Source organism: Leishmania panamensis, assembly GCF_000755165.1.
Source record: "Leishmania panamensis strain MHOM/PA/94/PSC-1 chromosome 19 sequence".
Lineage (NCBI taxonomy): Eukaryota > Euglenozoa > Kinetoplastea > Trypanosomatida > Trypanosomatidae > Leishmania > Leishmania panamensis.
In genome coordinates this window covers 304,741-326,431 of record NC_025864.1, presented here as the reverse complement: position 1 = coordinate 326,431, position 21,691 = coordinate 304,741, and the positions used below count along the sequence as shown (strand labels likewise).

The window sequence follows — 21,691 nt, the reverse complement described above, 5'->3', positions numbered from 1 at the left end:
GGGGGGGGACGCGTGCTGCGGGAGGCGAGGGGTGGTGGTGGTGGTGGTGTTGGGGAGCCAAGCATGTCAGACGAAGATTACCCTGCGGCTTGCCAAGCTAAAGCACACACGTACAAAAAAGAAAGCACAGCGAAGGTGTATGGAGCACAACCCTTCGCACGACATCGCTGGCGAACATGCGGTGCGATGAAAGGGTGTAGCGACACCCTCTGGCCACACCACACTGCGCGTTGTCCCCAGCGTGTCTCCGTGAATTAGGGCACGCGTTGCTTTTCGTCCTCTTGGCCGCTTACTATCACTCCTGTTCAGCCATCTGTATACCCTCATACACTCTCACTCTTTGGACTCCACAGACATCACTACCGCTCTCCCTTTCGTCAAAGCAAACGCAGAGCAAGAAAAGATGTTTGGCAGTGGTATCGGTTAAGTTAAGCATCCGGGCAAGCACCTACACAGTCGCCTCAACGAGGGCGGTAGTTGAGAGGAGACGATGAGGACGGAAAGAGACCTATACACGGGAGGAAATCATGAAGTTGAGGCTCGACACCGGCAAGAAGAGGAGGCTGGGTGAGCGGCTCATGGGAGTCCGAAAAAGGTTGAGAGGCTTAGAGACGCGCCCAGAGCACATGTAAAGCAGGTTCCTCGCCCCCCTCCCTCCTACTTCTCCAAAATCTGCCTTGACCTAACCACTGTCATGTCTTGCTGTACGGCGCCGACCCGTTACGTGACTCACGACAGATCACCATGAACTCAGCTCCCCCCCTCTCTCTATCGCGCCTCATCTCCTAACGAGTACCACAAGGACTTCCTCCAAAATGTGTACACCAAAGAGGCGAAGGCTCGCCTTCCCCTTGGAGCGGTGGCTGACACATTTCTATGCTTGTGGGGGTGAGCGGGACTCACGACAGGCTCTGTGAAGCGTGCTTCACCCGATACGCGGCGCATTCGCTCCTCCTCTCTTCCGCACCTGACACTTGAGAGCGAAAACGAACAAAAACCAGCAAGTAAATCAGCGAGGGAAGACAGCAACGCGCCTCGAGCTGCACCACCCCATCGTGGGCGTGAGCTCTCTCTCTTTATGTTTTTCCTTTTCTCCGCCTTACAAAGAGGCCGCGTAGCTCTGCATCATACGGTTCACCTCATTTTGCACGTGCTCCTTGTAGTCGGCAATGTCGCCATTGAACCGCTTCGCCTCGCCCTTCTCAACAATCCAGATTTCATCCGCAATTTGCGCCAGGAGCCGCAGGTCGTGCGAGACGACCACGACGGCACCCTCGAAGCTGTTGATGGCGTCCGCGAGGGCGTCGATGGACTCGATATCCAGGTGGTTTGTCGGCTCATCGAGGATGATAAAATGTGGGCGCTTGTAGGCTATCCACGCGAACACCACACGCGACTTCTGTCCGTCGGAGAGCATCTTCATCGGTGTCATCTGAGCCTTGCCAGACACGCCAAAGCGACCTAGGGCACTGCGCAGGATGGGCGGCTGTGTCACCTCCGGGTATTCCTGTAGCATCCACTCCAGCGGTGTCAGATCCATATTAATCTGGTCCACAAAGTGCTGATGGAAGCGGGCCATCACGCAGTGCGCGTTCTTTGCCACGTACCCGGTGGTCGGTTCCAGCTCGCGGCACATGAGCTTCGTCAGGGTCGTCTTACCAGCACCGTTGGGGCCGACGAGGCATATGCGAGAGTCCATGTTGACGCCGAGGTCGAGGTTCTGGAAGAGGGACGGGCGGCCCGGGTAGTTGAACGAGACCTCTCGGAACTGCAGCATTGGTGGCGGAAGCGGGCCGGCGCACGGGAAGTCGAAGTTGATGCGACTGTCCTTGACGACCGCGTCTGTGAGGCCGCCACGGGTCATCTTCGCCAGCGTTTTCTCCTTGGACTGCGCCTGACGCGCGAGCTTGGCACTACCGTGGCCGAAGCGAGCAATGTACTCCTTCATGTTCTTGATCTGGTTCTGCTCCCACTGGTACTTCTTCATCTGGTTGCTCTCCTTCTCTTCGCGGGTGGTGCAGTACTGATCGTAGTTGCCGTCGTAGCAGTTCAGCTTCTTCAGGTGCATGTGGCAAATGTCGGTGCAAATGTTATTCATGAAGTCCTGCGAGTGCGACACCATGAAGAGCGTTTTCTTGAACTTGCTGAGGTAATTCTCCAGCCAGACAACCGCCTCAATATCGAGGTGGTTCGTCGGCTCATCCAGCAGCAGCACAGTTGGGTTGATGAACAGCGCCTGTGCCAGCGAGATGCGCATTCGCCAGCCACCAGAGAAGGCCTTCGTCGGGCGTCGCTGCATCTCCTTCGTAAAGCCGAGACCGAACAGAATCTTGCCAGCGCGCGCGGCCGCCGTGTCGGCGTCGAGTTCGTCGAGTCGCTTGTAGATGTCATCCAGACGACTCAGCACGCGCGGGTCCTCCTGATCGCCGAGTGCCAGGTCCTCCATCTCCGCCTCGAGATTCTCGCGCTCCTTGTCGACGGCGAGCACGGCGTCCAGCGCGGGCATGTCGGACGCCTCCACCTCCTGGGAAACGTAGTAGCGGTCCACGTGTGACGGGAAGGGAATCTCATGGCAGCCCAGCACACGCAGCAGCGTCGACTTGCCGCACCCGTTCGGACCCACGAGGCCGTAGCGGTGCCCGCTCACCAGGTTGAGTGTCGCGTTCTCTAGGATGGCGTTGCCCTGGTAGCTGATGTCAATCTTTTCGACGAGGATGTCGTTCACACCTTGACGGTAGACGGGGTCGGCAAAGGACACCATGGCGCCGGAGCTCTGTGGCTCCGCCTCGCCCACTGCCGTCTTCTTGGCAGGCGCGTTCTCAGCTGTCGTCGTCGAACCGTTTGTGATGGCAGTGCTGTCGTTCATGTCCCTGTCCGCGCCATCCTCGGAGCCCGCGTCCGCGGCGGCGGCGGCGGCCTGCTTCTTTTTGAGGTACTTTGGTTTGCCCATTGTGCCTTCGTTCTTAAGAGCGGGGGCGGGGGTGGAGGGGTGGTGGGGGTGCAGCCCGTACTCTGTGAGGGTTACGATAGGATGGAAAGAAGCAAAGCAGTGTGCACCCTCAACACAGATGGTAAAGGAAAGAAAAGGGGGGGGGGAGGGGGAGAAGGAGAAGGAAGGATCCGTGTTTACGTGTGCCTCTCTTCGTATGTGGATCAATCCCCTGAGGGCCTTCGGTTGGTGGTGGTGGTGATGTGCGTATGCCAGTACACAGACAGGCACGCGTACACCGTGCGCATACATGGTAGTGTTGCGTTGTGCGCGTCAGTCGTCAGCGCCGAGAACAGAGATCGAGAAGAGTGGGGAGAAGGGGGTGGGGTGGGGTGGGCATATCAGAGGCACAAAGAGAGGGCGGGGGGATTGTTTGATGTGTCGATCGAAGTCATAGAAGTCTTTACTTGTATCAGAATAGGTGAAGCACTTTTCCTCATTCGCGGAGGAGCGCTACGTTCCATACTGAGCGAAAGAAAGGATGAGCCCCCCCCTTCCCCCCAAACCTGCTGTCCACCATCGAGCACATCTAGCCTTGAATGCGCCCGTATATGGAGGGAGGGCGTATGTGTGTCTTGCTCGAAAGAGGGGCCCCTACGCTACCCCAAAGGCGAGGTATCCTTCACCGCCAACGTCTCTCTCTCCCAGTGCACAATCACCCGACGAGCTGCTGTGTACTCGAATGCGAGGGAGAGAGGCCACCCACGGTTCAGCAGAGATTCTTTACTCCGAGTTTGACGTAATTCACCTGTGCAATCCACTCGCGATCATCGTGGCAGCGGCAGTGATGGTGGAGGAGCGGGAGGCCCACACACACACAGTAGGATGATCATGGGCTTTCACTAGGGCAGAGAACAGCACAATACAACAGGAAAATTACCGAGGCAATGCGCCAGCACAGGGGACACACTGCACCGAGCTCTGCTCTGTGCGCTGCACCCACGCGAAGCCAATCAGAGAAATAATGGCCCGCGGGGGGGGGGGGGGGGGGAGGGGAGGCGCATTGCCCATACAAAAGACCGGCACCAACGTTACAACACAGATCACACTTACGTGCAAAGTCGCGTTGCCACGTTACACAGCTGCAACTGCAGAGGAGGCTTCGTCCGGCTGTGGCTGCTGCGGTTGCTCGACCTTCCTTTGCTTCTGACTTGCCGCTGCTGCTGCGGCGGCGCGGCGCTTCTGCTCTTGTTCAATCGCGCGCAGCCGCTTCAGCTCCTTCTTGCGCCGCTCCGGCAGGTCCTTAATGTAGGAGCGCGTCGAAATCGGAATCCATCGCTCTGGATCAGGCTTGCCCTCCATGTTCTTCGCAGGGCGGCGCATGGGGCGGCGACGGCGCTGTGGTAGGCCACCACCACTGACGGCGCGGCCCCCAGTAGCGGCAGCGCTTTCCTGGTCCACCGCCGTCACGCGACGGTAGCCAAGCTCGTTCATGGCGACGACGCCAGGGTTATCGCGCACCAGCGCCTCGATCTGCTTCTCCGACGCTGCGGGACGACCACTGTTACCAGCGCCGCTCATCGCAGCAGCGGCGTCTGCGTCCAGGGTGCCAATGACGCGCTTCGCAGCAGCCACGTCCGTCTCGGCAAGGCAGATGACCAGCAGCGCCGTCACTTCTCGGTCTTTCTGCAGGCTTGCGTCAGCGGCTTGCGTCGCTTTGAGCAGCTGCCCCACAGCGGTGTAGAGGCCGCGAGCCATGGCGAGGTCGCGGACGGCCCAGAGTAATACTGCCTTTTTTATTGCAGCAGAGTAGCCACCCGCCGTGGCAGTGAGCCGCTCGCGCAGCAGCGCCATGGCAGCATCGACATCGCCGATCTGCACCTTCCAGGCGGCCATCGTCATGACCGTCGTGGGACGCTGCGCCACTGCGGAGTCCTCCAGCGCTTGCAATGTCTCCACAGCCTGATTCAAGTCTCCCTCTTCGAGAAAGAGCTGGGCAGTGATGAGTTGCATAAAGCGGTGGCGCTTCTGGTTTTCTGCCTCCGAGCTGCCAAGACCCTGGCGTCGCATAACCTCTGCTTCGTAGTTGCGCACGCACTCCTGCACGTTGCGCGCGCTGTCCGTCGCAAACCTGGTGGGGCTCGAGGCGGACGATGACGGGTTGCCTGGCACCGCCTTCTTCTTCTTGAGCTCGCGCACAGCCAGCATAAGGCGCAGCGAGTACGTGAGGTCGCTGTTCGGGTGTGTCTTCTCCATCTGCTCCACCGTGCGGGCGCAGCGGTCGAGGGCGCCAGCGCTCAGCTGCAGCAGGGCTGTGTTGTACTGCACGGCGATGAGCTGCCGCGAGGTGAGGCGCGATAGCACCTTGACGTGCTGGGCCGCCTTGAGCTTGCGGTGCGAGTCGAAAAAATCAGCGTTGCGCTGCAGAGCCGTGTACAGGATGGCGGCGACAGCACTTGTGATGGCGGAGCTCGGCTTGTATGTAAAAATCAGATCAACAACGCGGCGCGCGTCCTCTTCGCGGTGGCACATGAAGGCGACATACGCCTGCTGCACCCAGTTGCTGCTCACCTCGTTGAAGAAGCAGCGCTCCGGCGAGATCTCTGTGGAGCTACCACCACCGATGCTGGTCGATGCCACGAGCGGGACGCCGAGCTGTGCCCGCAGCACCTCACCGCCGGCAGCAAGCGCGCCCTGCAGAGAGCGCAGACTGCTCTTCGGGAAGGTGGCGGCGCATAGCTGTTCTGCTTGAAGCAGAACTGCCTGCGCGCCTTCGTAGTTGTGCGCTTCTACCTGCGCGGTGGCAAGATTAAAGAGCAGGTCAGGCGTCTTCTCGTCCGCTTCATCACGCACCACCGCCGCAACCTTCTCCGGCGCACAGGCGGAGAGTGAGGCTGTGTAGTTGGTGAGCAGCTCCTGTTTCTCCACTTCGTCGCGGTAGGCGCTGTCGGCCACGAGTGCCGCGTACATGGCGGCCGCCTCAGCGTACTCCTCGAGGTTGTAGTGGATCTGAGCCAGTAGGTGACGGGCTGCCGTGGTCATAGGCTTGTTTTGCTGCTGTTCCTGCTCTCTCAGCTCTTCCTTGGCCTCGGCGTACTGCATGAGGCGGTAATGGCAATACGCCTTGTGGAAGTGGAAGGTTGCGCTGTTTCTGAAGGGCGTCTTCTGGCGCTGGAGGTTTTCCAGTACGCTCAGCGCAGCAGTGAACCGCCTAGTGTGGAGCAGGGCGACAGACTTGCACTGCATCGCGTACACGTGGTTTGGCTCCAGGGACAAGATGCGCTCCGCGGTGGAGGCGATCCTCGAGGCCTCGACGTGGTCGGACGTCGTCTGCTTCCGCAGAAGTTTTTCCAGCTTCAACACCTCGGACATGAGCGATACTTTTGCAATCGGGAAGGTGAGGGGAGGGGGTAGGAGGTGGAGAATCGAAAGAGAGAATGGCGGTCAATGCATGGAGGCACCATCACACGTAGACGCACAGGTATACACACACACACACACACAGCTTCTGCGAATGGTAGCGGATGTGTTTTATGAAAGTAAAGAGCACATGTGTGCACGAAAGCGAGAGTGATGTGTGTGTGTGTGTGTGTGTGTGTGCGGTGCGCGTAGGTGGCAAGGAAAAGAACAACACAGGAGAGGTGAAGATACGAGGGGAGCGGAAGGTGGACAAGAGGACAGTGCAGGAAAGCAATACAAGTCAGGGACGAACATGTGCGGGTGAGCAGCAGCTCGGCGAGTAAGTAAAATTGCTACGCGTACTCGTCATCGCATAGAAGGCCCCAAATCAGAAGTCACAAGCCCCACTAGGCTGACACAAAGCACACTCAGCATGTCTTCTGGCTTGGTGAAAGAAGGGGATGCAGCTCAAGCGTGCGAGTTGGTCTTTTCGCTTGCAAAGTTGAAACTGCTTTCTGTTTTGGTGAACCCATACAGGCGTTCTTGCCTGGCCTTTGAGGCATTGAAGAGAGACATGATCAGTTGCATACGACTAGCACCTGCACGCGCACGATACTCAGGCAGGACAAGACTGAAAGAGGGAGGTCATCGGGGATTGGTTGACTCCTCCTCCCCCCTACGCGCTGCATCCACCGCGGCCGCGCGCGCGTCCCCCCGACACGCCCACCCTGCTGGGGGTCCCCACGATTGCCTCTGTGTGCAAGGTGTACCCCTGAGGCAGTCGTGCACCGAGTCAAAAGTTGCGCGTGCGCCACTTATCATTCGTGATAAACGTACCCCATCGGTTCGGCGCGACGGCCTGCTCGGTGTCCACATGACGACGCACCTCCACCTCACGCCACTCCCTCCACCGTGGCGAGCACCGTCGGCTGTACTGCCCGTTTCGGTAGAACATGGCGTAGTGCGCGCCTACCTCCTTCTCTAGCATGACCGACACCATGCCCCACAGCAGGTGGTACAACGTCAGCGTCCACATCACATTATACCAGTCGAGGTCCCCTGTCACACGACCGAACACCGTCGGCATCCACGGATTCGCGCAGCCGCGGCGCGTCCGGTGGTACTCCCACAGAGCAAGACGGTAGGCCCTGCTACGCGCTGGCAGGTAGCGGCGCGACACAGTTGTGCACAGCGCTGTGCCCAAGCCCCAGAGCGACATGTTCGAGAGTGTGGACTGGGTGTTTACCTGCGCTACGGTCTTCTTGTTCTTGCTCCACAGCGATTCCGAGAGGAGTACCTGATGAGTGAAGGTGATGGCAGCGACAGGCAGAGCGATAAGTGAATTTCTATTCAAGAAGCCACGCCAGCCGTGTCCGTCCGTCACTCGACCGCCAAGCACAAATGCATTGCAGACGAGGGAGAAGCAGAATGTGGCTGAGCCGGTGAAGGCGGCGCAGCGGAGGCCGCAACACACGGTGCACTTGTGGCGCGGCTCGTAGTCCTTAAATGGTTCTGCCGGCGCGCGCGGCCGCTGCGTCTGACCGAGTTCCATCGCGTATTGTGCGCAGGAGTGTGCTGGCAAGAGAGACACAAAAGGGCCCCGCGCAGAAGCAGCAGAAAAAAAAAGTGGCGAGGAGTACTTCAACGGTCAAAGAGGCTGCTGCTCTTGCTCACCTCTGTGCGCGCGTGTGGTGCACGTCTGCCTGACTGATTCTTCTTCCCCTTTAATCACTTCAGCTCATTGGAGAAGAAGTGACCTCTCAGTTTGATCGGCAAACAGCAACACAGCGAAGAAAGCACGGCGGTGAACCACTCCCCAGGCGCCAGATGAAGAGCAAGGCAAAGAGGGGGAGGGGGAGGGGGCGCGACAACAGCTGACGATGCTCATGTGTACGCTAATGCAGATTTCCTCCCGAAAGAAGCGAGGCAGCGAAAGTGCAGGGGGAGGGGGGGGGGGCTGGGAACGATCATCAAACAAACAGAAGTCCACACAATACACCCATGCGTAAAAGAACCTGATCACACGAGGTTGATGCAGCCAGCAAGCGCTTCTCTTGCTCGATGGACATGAGCAGCAGCAGCAGCAGGAAGAGGAGGGGATCATTTCAGTTACCAGATGTACCACAAGAAAAATAGGAGCAGTGCGATCCCACCGTATACCAGCCACGCATCCGCCTCGTTCCGCCGCACAATCTGCAGAATCGTTGTGTTTGACACACCCAGCGTCTCTAGCAAGTTGCTCAGTTTGTTGCCTACGCCACCGAGTCGGCGGCCTTGGTCTTGCAGGGCCGCCAGCACCTCGCGGCTCTCCGACTCCATTGCCTGCATGCGCTGCCGAGCGTATTGCAGACTCTTTTTCTCGCGCTCCAGGTGGTCCATCGCCTCGTAGTCTTGGCGGTGCGTCTCGGCGCCGTTGCCGAGAAGCGACTTCAGGCTTGACACATAGGTGGCCTGCTGCTGTGTTTTTTTGGTGTAGCGGTGCAGTGTCGCTTCGATTAACTTCACCTCCGACAGAACCTGCTCGGCGCGTCGCCGTTGAAGCGGTGTAACGTTCTGCGAGCTGCCGGCGCCGGCTCGAGCGTGCAGCGTGGCGCGGCTGGAGGGCACAGCGGTGGTGCCGGTGAGGCCGTGCAGCGTGCCCTGTGCCAAAGGACGCACGCGGTCGGTGACCTCGCGCATTAGTTTCTGGCTCAAGTCGTAGTCCACCGTGGCGCCGCGCTCGGCTTGCTCGGCAAGCGTGCTAAGGGTTTTCAGGGTTTCCTTGGCTTGCCGGAGTTCCCCCTCCACGGTGCCGCTCGCGTCAGCCACCGCTGTCATGTGAACGACTACCGTTAGTTGGGCGCGTATCTCTGCTTCCTTTCTCGAAGTCGCAAGAAGAAGAAGAGAGAAGCTGAGTTGTGCGCTCCGCCCCTCGGGAGTGGCGGGGGTGGTGGTGATCGGATGAGCAGAGCGGCAGGATTCCACCAATGATGCGCGTATTCCTTGTAGCGCTTTGTTGAGCTCTCGCTTGAAAGGGAAGGTTGTACACGCAGACGGCGGGCGCACCAGCAGCTCAACGTAGACGCGCCCCGAGAAGACAGCTCGCAAACACACCTGGCTGTGTTGGACGTCCCCCTGAACCATAAAAGCAGAGGAGAGGAGGGGAGAGAGCACCGCAACGCGAGGAGCCCCGTCACCACCGGGAGGGAGGAGGAGAGGCGTCACGGCTTTGTAAGTGCCGTACAAGAAGAGGCAGGGGAAGGGTGGTGAGAGGGGGAGTGAAGTTCGAATGTGCTTTAGCCGAGAGGAGCGCTGCGCCATGCTTCCATGGAGAAGGTGGTTGCTTGGAATGAACACTAACACCCACCCACCCACACACCCACACACACACGCTCGCGTACACAGCTGAAATCAGTGGGGCTGCGGTAGGATATATCGCGTGTACATAGTCAAATTAGAGAGAGCGACAGGAGGGGGGGGGGGAAGAGGGCGACGAGTACAAGACATGCGCACGGCCAGGTGCTGACGTCATCATCTATACCCTCCCCCCTTGCCCCTCTCCTCTTCCGCCTCTTTCGCCCTCCTTCACTGCCCAGTGATACGATGCTTGAACGGAGGGGGGACGTGTGCCTAAACTTTGATTTCACTAATAGTCACAGACTTTGCTTCGCTGGTGCGACGCTTCCTAATCGTGTTGTTCGGTTTCGTTGTTTTCCGTTAAGGCGATTACGCTGCGGGGGTCGACCGAGACGATTTGCCTTTCCCAATATGCGTGCGAGCGCAAAAAGCGTAGACATCCACCGAGCAGCAGACATGACGCTTCCGTACCTCCCAACTCGCTCACACTCCCTCCTTTTGCAGGTCTTGGCGCACTGCGTGACTAGTCTTTGAGGTATACAGTGAAGACAAAGAGCCACATGGAGGCCGTGATGATGCTGCTGAGGTACATGAAAAACATCATGCGCGCGTAGCTACAGGCATGATAGTCATGCATGATGCAGATCAGTGTCGAGTTTATGGCGGTCGGAGACATGGTGGCCACGAGCATCGAGAGCAAAAATGGCTTCTCGTTTGGCATGAGACCCGCCTTCACAAGAAGATGCAGGACAAGAAAGCAAATGCACGGAATAATCACCAGTCGCGTGAAAACTGTGCCCCAGGTGAAAATAATCTGCAGTGGCACCTTTGAGGTAACCCAGCGCACATAGCTGTTCGTCTTGTCGGACTGCGATGCGGAGACGTCCAGAATGGTGCCGTCTGCATTTCCCAGCGGCATGCCAGTTATGGCGGGAGACAAGGTTGCGGCCTCCGCCTCCTTAGTCGAGGATGCCGGGCCGTCATTGGAGGATTTGGCAACAATGGAGGCGCCCAGCACCAGCAGCTGCAGCGGAATGGCACCCTTGCCGACGAGGGCCATGCCACCGATAAAGGGCTCGCCAAGAGGGCTCTTCACTAGCCACCGAAGTGGCGGTGTAAGGGAGATGATGATGCCAACGATGCTGCTCAGCACTATTGGGGACTTCATCGACTTGAGAGCCACCAGGCCCAGGCGCTTGAGACGGTATCCCATCGGCTTCTCCTCCGTATCTTCGACGTTCATCTCACCATTCAGTGTAATCATGGAGGACCCCCGAGGTGGCGTGATTGGCTTATCCTTGGCGTGCGCCGGTCGGTACCACCTGAGCTGGTCGCACGCGGTGGCACCGTGCCGCTGCGGCGCTGCCGCCGTGCGCACCGACAATTCCTCTTCTTCCCTGTTCTCTGCGACGGCGTCGTCACGGGGCTCGAGTGGGCGGGAAAACCTGCGGTCTTCGGAAGCGTCGGCTTCGTTGTTGACGCTTCTACTCTCGTGGTGCTGACGCCGTCTGGCTACCATTGCCTCTTCGAACTCCACTTCCTTCCTCTTCGCGTTGGCGATCATGGGGTCACCGATAGCCCACAAGCCTAACGAGCAGACCACGTTGTATAGGAAGATGTACTCCTGCGCGTCCGTGACTGCAGTGCCGGTGAACCATTCAATGCCCTTCAGGTTAATCAAAACGCTCAGCGGGAATGTGAGACCGTTTTGGAAGGTGTTGCCAAGGATTACGACGAAGCGGTACTCCTTTGTGAGAAACACACGCACCAACGCCGAAAACAGAAAGCCGAGGCCCATCGACAGAAAGGCGAACAGTGGTGCCCAGTAGAACTTGCTCAGCTGCTCCCACGTCACGCTCAGACAGAGGCTTGAAAACAAAAGACACGGCATGAACACCCTCATGGCAATGAAGCAAATACCCACTAAGCTTTCTTCTGGGGTGGAGAAGTACCGCGTGACGACCAGGCCCACAATACAGCACAGCATGATCTTGCCGACCGTCGTGGCGGTAATGAGCATCAACTCTGTGTAAGAGTTCACCATTTTCGTTTCTGGGTGTTTTTCTTTCCTTTGTGTCGTGGGTGATGGGCTGATTGGCCTTGCCGTCCGTGGAGGTCGGGAGCGATGGTGGTAATGGCACTGATCAACGTACCTCTGGCGCAGTGGAAGAGAGAGAGGGGGAGGGGGGGGGGAAAGGATCCACCTTGTCGTACAACAACGAGCACAACAAAAGGGGGAAAAAAAAAGAAAAGCAAAACCGCGATAGCGGGGAATATGACAGCAAACTGCGAAATAAGTGCCGCTTCACGCGTGCGTCTCTCTCCCTCCCTCTCTCTCTGTGCACTTGTCTCAGCCAACACCCCGCTGCGCACGGGAATACGAAAATGAAGACGATACAGAGCGAAGCAAAAAAAAAAACGAAAACAAAAAAGCGACAGAATGAAGCACGCAAAACAAAAAAAACGAAAACTCGCGCGGCTTTGTGGGGGTGCTCTGCTCCTACACAGAATGGTGGAGCCGGTGAGCGTGAAGCAACGCGAGGGTACGGCAGAATGACTACCGAGGGAGAGAGAAGAAATAGGCGAGAAAAAGAGGCCGATGACAACCGAAGCGGTGCTCGAATCAGCTGTGAGGGACCCCCTAAGGGAAAAGGCTGCTTGTCACGGCGTAGGGTCAAATATGAATAAGCAGGAGCACACCGCAAAGGCTCACGAAAAAGCGACAGGCGCTGATGGTGCACGTGCAGGCGAGAAGGCACACACCTAATTGCTCCCCCTTGCTTGTGTATTGCGCTGTTTGGGTCGGAGTATGATCTCCCCCAGAACGGAGCAGATGGAGGAGGGAGGGAGAGGGTTCGGCCGGATCGGCAGGCGGAGACGACTCAGCGGCAAGAAGCAGAAACAACAGTGCTGATGTGTGCGTGGTTCGATACACAAGTGCGACCGAGGGTCCTACACCAGATCGGCAGCCCCCTCGTACACGGTACACAGAAGAAGATACGACACAGGTGGTATGTGCTTCCAGCCTCGCTTTGTGAAAGTGAAGAGAGCGGAAAGTGTTGGGCATGAGCAGAAGGGAAAAGGTTTGACAGAAAGATGCAAAGTAGTGGAGTAGTGCTTACGTGCTGCCAGCGGCCCTTTTTGGGCGTGCCGTTTCCTTCTTGTCACTGGTCGACTGGTGAGCGGCATGGAGGAAAGCTGTTGTCTGTAGCTTCGTAAAGTGTAAACCGACGTGGCGCATATAGGAGCTCTGCAGAACGCTGCGCCAAGAATGAGCGAAGCATTGGCCATGAACATGACCGCACTCACTGACGTCCACAAGTCTTTTTCTCTTCCTTTGATGTTGCTCCCTTGTTGGCTAGTGCCGAGCTTCACTGGTTGCGTTGCAGCTGGCTGCGCTCTATCCATAGTGATTGCATGCTGTCCGCATCTGTGTGAGTGTGCGCTTGATTCAGTTGAGGGGTTAGCAGAGAGCAAACAAAACAACCAAAAAGAGAGGCACGCTGAGGTGCGGGGGGGGGGGGGAGGCGGTGCAGGAGGCGTCTTATGTCCGTGCGTGTGCACGTGTTATTCTTCGCCGCCCCCCTGTTATACTGTTACCACATGCCTCTTCAGCTTAATCGAATCGGCTTTCGTTGTCGATCAGCCTTCACCGCTTTTTTTTTCCCCTTTCCCCGTTCACACAGGGTCGCGCCTGTGTCGTGGGGCGCGACTCTGCCTGTGCCGCGGTGTGTTTGCCGCTACGGAGGTGGCCAGCGCGCTGTTTCTGCGCCACATTTTTTTCTGCTTCTTCGTATCGAGGCCGTGAGCGCGGCACCTTCTCCTCCCTCTTGGAGGCGCTACTTGACACGGTACACGTAGATCCGCTGAATCTGCTCCACCGCTTCACTCACCGCCTCCTCGTCTCCCTCGTCTGCTTCGCTCCTGCTATGATGGAGGTGACCACAACGGTGTCCGTGATGACGGTCATGTTGATTCTCATCGTGCACGGCTCCGTCACCGTCGCTGTTGCAGCCCTCACGAGAGAGCGCGCGCAGCGTCAGAAAGTCGGAGGTCACGTCGTTTGTGTCAAACGGCTCCACGTACGACTCCAACCACGCCAGCGGCGTCGAGGTGGCGCCTGCGTCCTTCTCATTCTCCAGTTGACACGCTTGCAACCAAACTTCGTCCGTGAAGGTGCCAAATGTTACCTCGAGCGCTGGGCTGCACACAAGAAGCTGTCCAGAGCGGTGCACAAGGCGGTGCAGCTTCAGCCAGCAGCGGGCGTGTTCGACCGCGGAGGCGCAGAAGTACTCAAACACGTTGTGCATCACAACAAGAGCGCTGCTGCACAGGGCAGCGGCGGCATCGCCCTCAAAGCAATCGCTCTGTAGGAGCTGAATACTGGACGACACATCCGCCAGCTCCCTACTCACGTCGCCCGCCCCAGCGGTCTGCAGGGGCAAGCTCAGCTTCGGTGCGTGGCGGCGCCGCGGTGCGAAGAAGCGACGTACCGTGTCCTGGGAGATCTTCACAAACGTCGCATCCAACTCAATGCCGACGAGTTGCACTTCTGGTGCCGCGGCCACAGACCGCTGTGGTGCGAGTATGCCCCACTGGAGCGCAAACGCACACGCCCACAGCACAATGCCGAGCCGAGAGCCGACGTCTACAATGGAGAGCGGTCGCGATGCCTCGTCAGACGCAACGACTACCTCGAGAAGGTGCGGGAGGAGAAAGCAGCTGAGGTAAAGGAGTTGATCTTGCGAGAAGGAGTGAGTAATAAACTCCGACAGCCTGATATCTGTGCTGCCACAGCGGCAGCAGTACTCCCGTGCTACCTTCTTCGCCTCCACAAGCTTTTCGATGTCGGCCTCCGAGTACAGGAACGCATCCACAGCGTACACAGGCGCCGCAACCACCGCAGCGCCGCTATGGACACCGTTGCTCGCTGGTGCGGATACTCGAGCCTCGCCGCTCGGAGAGCGAGCTCGCTTCTTGGAAGAGGTGCCAGTGATACTAGATTGCGGTGCTTGCGGCTCTGCAATGCCAGCAGGGACAGTCGGTTCCACCACGACACCGAACGGCATACGGCGCTTAAGGAAGTTGCGCACGAGGTTGAGACAGCGATCCACCTCGCTGATCGCACCGACGAATGCCTCTTCATCGGTGTCGCTCTCGCCTTGTACGTTGTCGTCCCTACTAGACGGCGGTGAAGGAGCGCTGGAGGGGGAAGGGAGAGAGGCAGCAGTGGTAGTGATGCCGCTGTTACAGTATGTGCCGCACTTCTCTTGTGGCTCGTGCTTACCGTATTTTCTCAGCATCGTGCAGAGTCGCTCCACCTCAGCCGGCTTCCAGCTGCCTAACTGGTGCCTCTTTAGGATCGGTGTCAACGCCGACAGCATTGATTCCACACGCCCCATTCTGCGTCTACGCAGCTTATGCGATAAGAAAGAGGACGGCGAGGCTATCAAGCGGTAGAGGAGAGGGAGAGAGAGGGGGGGGGGCGTCGGTGTATGTGTTCGCCGTTTGCGAGTGAGGAGCGATGTCGTCTCGCAGTAGAGAGGTGGAAAAAGAGAGCGAAACATAACAGAGGGGGTCAAGAGTAAAAGTGAGGGAGCGGGGTGGGGGGAAAGCAGAAAAGCACTCATGGAGTTACGAGTGTTTCTCGTCCGCTCCGCCTTTACGCGAGAGCGTCTCTGGGAGGGATCGCACCTGAGCACGGCGTGAAGGGGGTCAACGCAGCCCTGAGAGGAGAGGAGGGGCAATAAAGAGGAAAAGGACCACGAAAGGCAAAAACGAAACCAAACAACATCGCCACCCCACGGAGTCTCTGGCCACTTATCACGAAACACTTCCTGTATGACGTCTCGTTTTCCCCACACGTGTGTCCGGGTGCTCCTTTCCGGCTGCTGAGTTCTCAAGCCTTTGTTTGCTAAGGAAGCGTCAAAAGGACGCAGGAAGACGTGCAGAGACTCGCGGATTGGCCACTACGCACATCCCCCGGCCGCCCGCGTCCTCCTTCCCATTTGCAAACGGGCATGAACAGAAGCAGTGCAATACGATGGCAGCGGTAGAGATGGGAGACTCCCTCCCCGCGCCTCAGCACGCCCGGCACCGATCGTACACCGGTACACCAGACCCCCCCCCACACACACGCGCAAGTACGTCAAAAGACGAAAATGTTCCACGTGTAGACGTAGCAGTCGAAACCGGTGTCCACGCAGCAGAGAAAGCCCTTCAGCAGGAGGAGCGCCAAAATGTCAGCCGCCACTTCGGTCGCGACTTGCATCTTCTCTGCCAGCGAAACATCACTGACGAACTTCAGCTCTCGCGAGGCCTTTGGGAAGTCGCTGGTGGTAGCGATACGCACCAGGGAAGATGCGCCCTCGCCGCACTGCTGCGAAGGTAGCGACGTCTTCTTCCACGCATCCTGCACGGGTGAGCCGCTGGGGTTCACTAGCTGAGGTCCCAGCAGTGTTGTCAGCTTTGCCAGCAACAGCGAGTCGTTGCGATTCACCAGCGCCTTGCGGCCAGAGAGCAATGTGACGAGGTCGTAGCAGCTGCCCGACACCTTCGTTGTCATGTACTTGCATGCGTTCAGCACATCTAGTGGCGACACCAAGTCCCCACCGCGCGCCTTGTTGTACAGCGCGAACAGCTCAATAAGAGGAACGACCGGCATGTCGTTGAAGAGCCTCGAGTTGCTCTCGTGCGTCATCCAGGCGTGTAACTCAACCGCCAAGTCTTTGTGGAAGCGAGAATCGCTGCAATTTGTGCCGTAGCGCGTTACCATGGTCCCCAGCCCCAGCGTGGACTCGATGCTTTCTATCTTTGTCCGCTCCACGGCGGTTTCACTTCCGGGATTCGATCCTGCCACCGCCGCTGCCTCGTTGCGCTCGCGCAGGCGCCGAATGTTGCTCACGAGTGTGGAGGCTTTGTTCATGATATCATCGATGTCCTTGAGGGTTTCGTTCATGGCGGCGGACTGTGCGGAAGCTTGCTGGACGCCCGCAATACCAACCCCGCGTGGGACGGGCAGTGGCGGACTCGTGCTGGGTACCGCCGTCGTCGTCCCAGGGCTTGCACCGCTGCTGCTACCTCCTCCGCTAACCGCCGACGCAGGGGTGCTGAGGGATTTGCCTACAACGGCGCCCTGCGGTGGCTGCGCTTGCGAGTGTGTCGCCGCTGCTTGCAGCCACGCCTTCTTCTCAAGGGCATCCACAAAGGCTGTATAAAACTTTTCCACACCACCGGCGCGAAAGGAGAGTTTCACGTATGCGTTCTGCGGCAGTGGAACAACGATCTTTGCGCTGGAAAAGAGTCCGAAGCCGCTGGAGAGGCTTGGCGCCCGTCCAGAGCGCCGGACCAGCTCCAGCGGCAGCTGCAGCACCGTCGAGACATCAGCCTCGTCGCTGTACCTAAGTTGGTGCGTCGTCAGCGCCAGCTTTCCATTTCGCCGGTGCGTCTTCTCGTCTCCATTGTAGAGGGTGACACCGTGCTGAGAGAGGATGCACACCTCGTCTACTTCCAGTCCTGTCCCATCTGTATTCAACTTCCAGTAGTCCATCGAAGAGAGGACCAGCTGAAGGTGTTGCAAGCGGCCTACCCGCCGCTGGAGGCTGTGTGTAAGGAGCTGAAGCGCTTTGATGAATTCCCGTCGGTGTGTGGTCGCGCGTACAGACCACCCCCACGCGAGAGAAGACGAAGGAAGAGCAAACAAGAAATGACCCTTGCTTATCTTCGTTGTGCAGAGGGGATTGAGAGCCATATGTGAAGAGAAGGGAGAAGGGCGAGGGAGGGAGGGAGTGTGGACCCACCGATGACGTGTTGAAGGAGCCACGGAGTCAGGTGGTGGTGGTGGTGGTGGTGAAGAGTATTTCTGTTGGCTGAATTTGCCCCGAGACAAAAAAGGACTTCGCTTTGGCATTTGTTGATGGCCTTACTCTTCCTGCGGTGAGGAGCTGACCAGGTGCTGCGCTCACACCGTCTCAGTGGAGGCAAGGGGAGGGAGGAGGTGTTGCAGGGAAGGGAAGGCGTGCTCAGTCGCGAGAGGCGCAATAAGGCCTTACATATAAACACCTGTGCCCAACATACCCACCACGAGTGAAACAGTAGCGGAGGAGGAGAAAGAAAGACCCTTGCCAAGATGTACTTGTGGCCTAGTGGCTTCGATTGGCCCTTGTGTCCCACCAGCAACGCGTTGGCGGGGACGAGTACCGAGAGGAACAGTACCCCATCTGCGACCTAGACAGGAGTAGAGACCCCGCCACCCTGACGCACTGGACCCTGATGGTTGCGCTGCACCGCCGTAACGGCGCACGCCTTGCAGGCTTCCTGGATGCGAGACATTCCACTAGCACCCCCCCGTCTCCACCGCCGCTGCAGCAGCCGAGGGCGTCGCTTCGGCTCGCTCCGCATCAGCTGCCTACGCCTGTAGCGCGTCATGCCGATGCCTCAAATGCTTGCAAGCGTCTCGTATGATGATCTGGCGCTCGATCAGCGCGTTCACTATCTCCGCACTTGCGCCGCTTCTCAGAAGCACCTCGGTGACCATTAAGTTCCTGCACCTCAGCAGGCCCCGTCACAACAAAGCACAGTGCCTTGACCGCTGACATGTGGTGCGCTTCCATGGTCCCATGGATGAGCGCTAAGTACTTATCTTTCGGCTCCGCCAACGCGTTCCGCTCTGCCCCGTGGCCAATGATTATCCCCCCGTCACTCGTTTGATTACTGCCGTTGCGGGGGATGGAGGCCGCACCCAGGCCTCGCAGCTGACGTACAGACGCACCCACGACGGCATCCTCGCTGCTGGTGGCACCCACCAAGGCATGCAGCAGTGCGTTGTATTAGGACGTTGTGTCACTAGACACAGTCCCTGCCACAGCACTGCTGCCGCTTTCCAACGATTTCTTCAGTTTCGCCAGGTGCTTCAGCAGCGCCTGTCACCGTCAGCAGAGAAGCCAGGTTCAGCTCCAGTACCCTGATGAGAAAAGAAAGCAGCGGCGCCACGACTGGCACCGCTGGTTTCCCCATCCACGGATGACGTTTCGGTAACGCCGGGACGCGCTAGCTGGTACAAACTTGTAGCGCCAGCGGTACTGTATCCGATATCTCCAAGGTGTGCAACGGCGTGTTCCCGTCAGCGTCGGCGACACGTGAACTAGCGTCAACGCACAGCAGCATCGAGTGCGCCCTCTCGTCCTTGTTCCAGCATGCCGCATGAAACTCTGATGGGCACTTTATTGTCTCCACCTACTTGACGAATGCTACGACGGTGGCGTGCCCCCGCCCCCCACCTCCCCGCACGCACACGGTCGTCGCGCTTAGGCCCTCGGCAGCTCCCGTAAAAAGCAGTAACACTTTGGCGTTCGGCTGGTTGGCGGCCTTCTAAACTGCGGGCTTCAGGGTCAGTCGCACATCGTCGCTTTGGGCATTGTGAATTTCCCCGAAGGAAAGTCGCGGCACACCCTCGTCGCTGTGGTGCTTCATCGTTGTCAACAGTCGCGACTACTGCTTCTTCCTCCTCCTACCCCCTGAGGAGGTGGCCGCAGCAGCAGCCCGCTACTGACGTTGTATTTGTCGACCGTTAGGCCTTCTGTGGCATTGGGGAGGCAGTTGCAGAGCGCGGAGGACTGTGCAAGCGAGTTGTGAATTCGAGCAAAGGCTCAAAAGGTAAAAGTGGTTGAGAAAGCACGCTAGTCACCGAACTGTGACCGTTGCGGACCGCGGGGCGCTTAAGATGGATGGGGTGCACGTAGGCTGCTGCATCTGCCGGCGCAGAGAGAAGGGACAGCGGAGAAAGGGGTTCGCAAAAAAATGCACCCACCAAGCCGTCTCGGAGAGCAGGGGGGGGGGCGGGGGAGGGTGCTCGAGAGTCGTCTTGGTGGGTGTTTCGGAAAGACGGGTGTGGCAAGCACCCACCATCCAGCTAGAGAGTCACGTTGAGAGTCCTGGCACCAGTGAGGTCTGACAAAAGACGCGGCTCCCTTAACATCTCTTCCACCATCTCCGTCATGACGCCTTTCCGCCCCATTATCACAGCTTGCCTTTGCGCTCGATCATTTCCCTTTTGCTTCGGCCTCTTCTGCCGTGGTTGACTCTTGCACTTGTTTTGTGTGGGCACGTGTGTGTGTGGTGTACGCTGCGTCAACACACTGCCTCGCTACACAGATTTCTTCTTGTTGTCCCGACATAGCCCACCTGTCAGGCTTCTGTGCATGAGGGGGTGGAGAGGATAAGAGGATACGGCACATCGTTGTCACAACATCGAGCAAGTTGTTCACGTGAAAAAGTGCTCGCTGTGGCACTCGGCCACCACTACTGAAAGGGCGGCAGCGGCTTCTGGTCGAGCTGGCGCGCCTCCTCGTCTCGGTCGCGCTCAAACCCGCGCGAGTCCAGCCCTTTCTTCGCCATGAGGTCAGCGCTCTCCTCGCGCAGCCGCTTGAAGATCGCCTCGGCTTTGTTCTGGAGCACCTCATCGTCGGGGTTTAGCGCGTACTCGTCCAGCACCGACTGCAGCTGCTTCCGATTCTTCGAGTTCCACGAGGCCAGCGAGATTTGCCCACTCCCGCGCTCCAGCGGCTTCGCTTGCGTCGGACTGGGGCTCCAGGCAATCGTGTGGAACACCTCGAAGGTGGCGGGAATGAGGCCGTTCTGCCTGTACATTGTGTCATACACAGCGCAGGCGCAGAGCAAGACATCGCGCTTCATGGGCTGACGCATGTAATGGCATGCGCTCTCCCCCATCACTGCCAGGTGCTCCATCAAGTGGAACGGGGTCTCATACAGCAGCAGATGCCGGTCCAAATCGATCGTAGGAATGCTAAAGCCTGCCTGCAGTACAAGCGTCGACAGACCGGCTCCGTCGATCATGGGAGAGACGTGCGGCGTGACGCCACCGAGAGCCTCTGTCTGTGCCATGGAGAAGCACCCTCGCAGTTCGTAGAGGGTGTTGCCGCCGAACATAGCGTTCAGGAAGAAGCCGTCGCGCTTGAGTACCTTTCGAATGTTTACCATGGCTGTCTCCAGGTCATTCACCCAGTGCATCGAGAGGCACGACACAACCATGTCTACCGACTTGTCCGGAATGCCGAACGGCGCGGGCTGCTCCTCGTCGCAAGAGATTTGTACAAACTCAACTTCTGGCGGGAGGACATCCTTGATTTCTTCGTAGTTGCGGTTAAGCCTCTCCTCGGAGATGTCCGTCTGTATGTACTGCTTGAGGCCGTGAAGCTCCTTGCGCTCAATCATGTGCCGCAGGTACCATCCAGTGTGCGCCCCCACCTCTAGCACAACTGGCGTGTCGCGCTTCACAAAGGCGCGCCGGTCCAGCATCTGCTCTGCGCAGAGCTTGTGAAGATCACACGCCGGGGACGAGACGAAGCTGCGCTGCAGACCCTTCACCTTACGGTCGAACATTTTGATGTTCAGGCCGCGCGCCGGAGTGGCGCGGGTCAACACAAGGGGAGAGGGCATAGGCTAAGCAAAACAGTGAGGGGGAAGGTGTGTGTGTGGAGGGAAAACAACTGATCTGCGCGGACGAGACGTCACCGGAAGCGAGCAGGGATATAGGGTGATGCCGTAGACCCCAAGAACTGAGAAAACACGAGCATAGATACCTCTCCCCCTACTGTACGCAGACGCCAAGTCCAATGTACATACACACCCACAGTTTCTGACCTTGCTTCCTTTCCCTTTCCTTCCCGAAGAAAGAGCCAGTCACACCGAAAGAGAAGCACGCCCTCTCCCAAGGCGGCTGCTCAGAGGATGAGTTGTTCCTGCAAAGGGAAGGAAAAAGGGACGCAGAGATGAGAAACCCTCAGAGCGACAGCCAGAAATGCGTGATACAGAGACAGGAGGACATCCATCAAGTGGGAACGGCAGAACTGTACGGATGTTGTGTTCACGCGTTAGCGAAGGGGCGGGAGGGTACACAGAAGAGAGTAAGGGAGAGTCGACAAAGTGATGGAAGCACCCCGGGCCTGCCAACACGGGGAATGCAGTCCAAGCCGGGGCGATGCTGCGTTTCCCCCCTTTATGGCGCAG

The 21,691-nt window shown here is 58.4% G+C and overlaps 8 protein-coding genes across 8 annotated transcripts; all 8 read right to left on the bottom strand.

Moving 5' to 3' along the window:
* Nucleotides 1-1,099: 1,099 nt before the first annotated feature.
* ABCF2 (ABC transporter, putative) lies at nucleotides 1,100-2,950 on the bottom strand (the record flags this gene model as incomplete). The annotated part of the gene is made up of 1 exon (XM_010699771.1): nucleotides 1,100-2,950. One exon carries the CDS (start codon nucleotides 2,948-2,950, stop codon nucleotides 1,100-1,102), a length of 1,851 nt encoding a protein of 616 aa, XP_010698073.1.
* Nucleotides 2,951-4,063: 1,113 nt separating this feature from the next.
* LPMP_190760 (signal recognition particle protein, putative) lies at nucleotides 4,064-6,301 on the bottom strand (the record flags this gene model as incomplete). Its single annotated transcript, XM_010699770.1, has 1 exon — nucleotides 4,064-6,301. The coding sequence occupies one exon, from the start codon at nucleotides 6,299-6,301 to the stop codon at nucleotides 4,064-4,066; it is 2,238 nt and encodes a 745-aa protein (XP_010698072.1).
* An 820-nt stretch (nucleotides 6,302-7,121) lies between these two features.
* LPMP_190750 (hypothetical protein) lies at nucleotides 7,122-7,880 on the bottom strand (the record flags this gene model as incomplete). The annotated part of the gene is made up of 1 exon (XM_010699769.1): nucleotides 7,122-7,880. One exon carries the CDS (start codon nucleotides 7,878-7,880, stop codon nucleotides 7,122-7,124), a length of 759 nt encoding a protein of 252 aa, XP_010698071.1.
* A 557-nt stretch (nucleotides 7,881-8,437) lies between these two features.
* LPMP_190740 (SNARE protein, putative) lies at nucleotides 8,438-9,145 on the bottom strand (the record flags this gene model as incomplete). Its single annotated transcript, XM_010699768.1, has 1 exon — nucleotides 8,438-9,145. One exon carries the CDS (start codon nucleotides 9,143-9,145, stop codon nucleotides 8,438-8,440), a length of 708 nt encoding a protein of 235 aa, XP_010698070.1.
* Nucleotides 9,146-10,187: 1,042 nt separating this feature from the next.
* On the bottom strand, nucleotides 10,188-11,708 carry LPMP_190730 (transporter, putative; the record flags this gene model as incomplete). Its single annotated transcript, XM_010699767.1, has 1 exon — nucleotides 10,188-11,708. The coding sequence occupies one exon, from the start codon at nucleotides 11,706-11,708 to the stop codon at nucleotides 10,188-10,190; it is 1,521 nt and encodes a 506-aa protein (XP_010698069.1).
* A 1,795-nt stretch (nucleotides 11,709-13,503) lies between these two features.
* LPMP_190720 (hypothetical protein) lies at nucleotides 13,504-15,066 on the bottom strand (the record flags this gene model as incomplete). The annotated part of the gene is made up of 1 exon (XM_010699766.1): nucleotides 13,504-15,066. One exon carries the CDS (start codon nucleotides 15,064-15,066, stop codon nucleotides 13,504-13,506), a length of 1,563 nt encoding a protein of 520 aa, XP_010698068.1.
* Nucleotides 15,067-15,812: 746 nt separating this feature from the next.
* LPMP_190710 (hypothetical protein) lies at nucleotides 15,813-17,213 on the bottom strand (the record flags this gene model as incomplete). Its single annotated transcript, XM_010699765.1, has 1 exon — nucleotides 15,813-17,213. One exon carries the CDS (start codon nucleotides 17,211-17,213, stop codon nucleotides 15,813-15,815), a length of 1,401 nt encoding a protein of 466 aa, XP_010698067.1.
* Nucleotides 17,214-19,963: 2,750 nt separating this feature from the next.
* On the bottom strand, nucleotides 19,964-21,121 carry LPMP_190700 (methyltransferase, putative; the record flags this gene model as incomplete). Its single annotated transcript, XM_010699764.1, has 1 exon — nucleotides 19,964-21,121. The coding sequence occupies one exon, from the start codon at nucleotides 21,119-21,121 to the stop codon at nucleotides 19,964-19,966; it is 1,158 nt and encodes a 385-aa protein (XP_010698066.1).
* Between the last annotated feature and the right edge of the window lie 570 nt (nucleotides 21,122-21,691).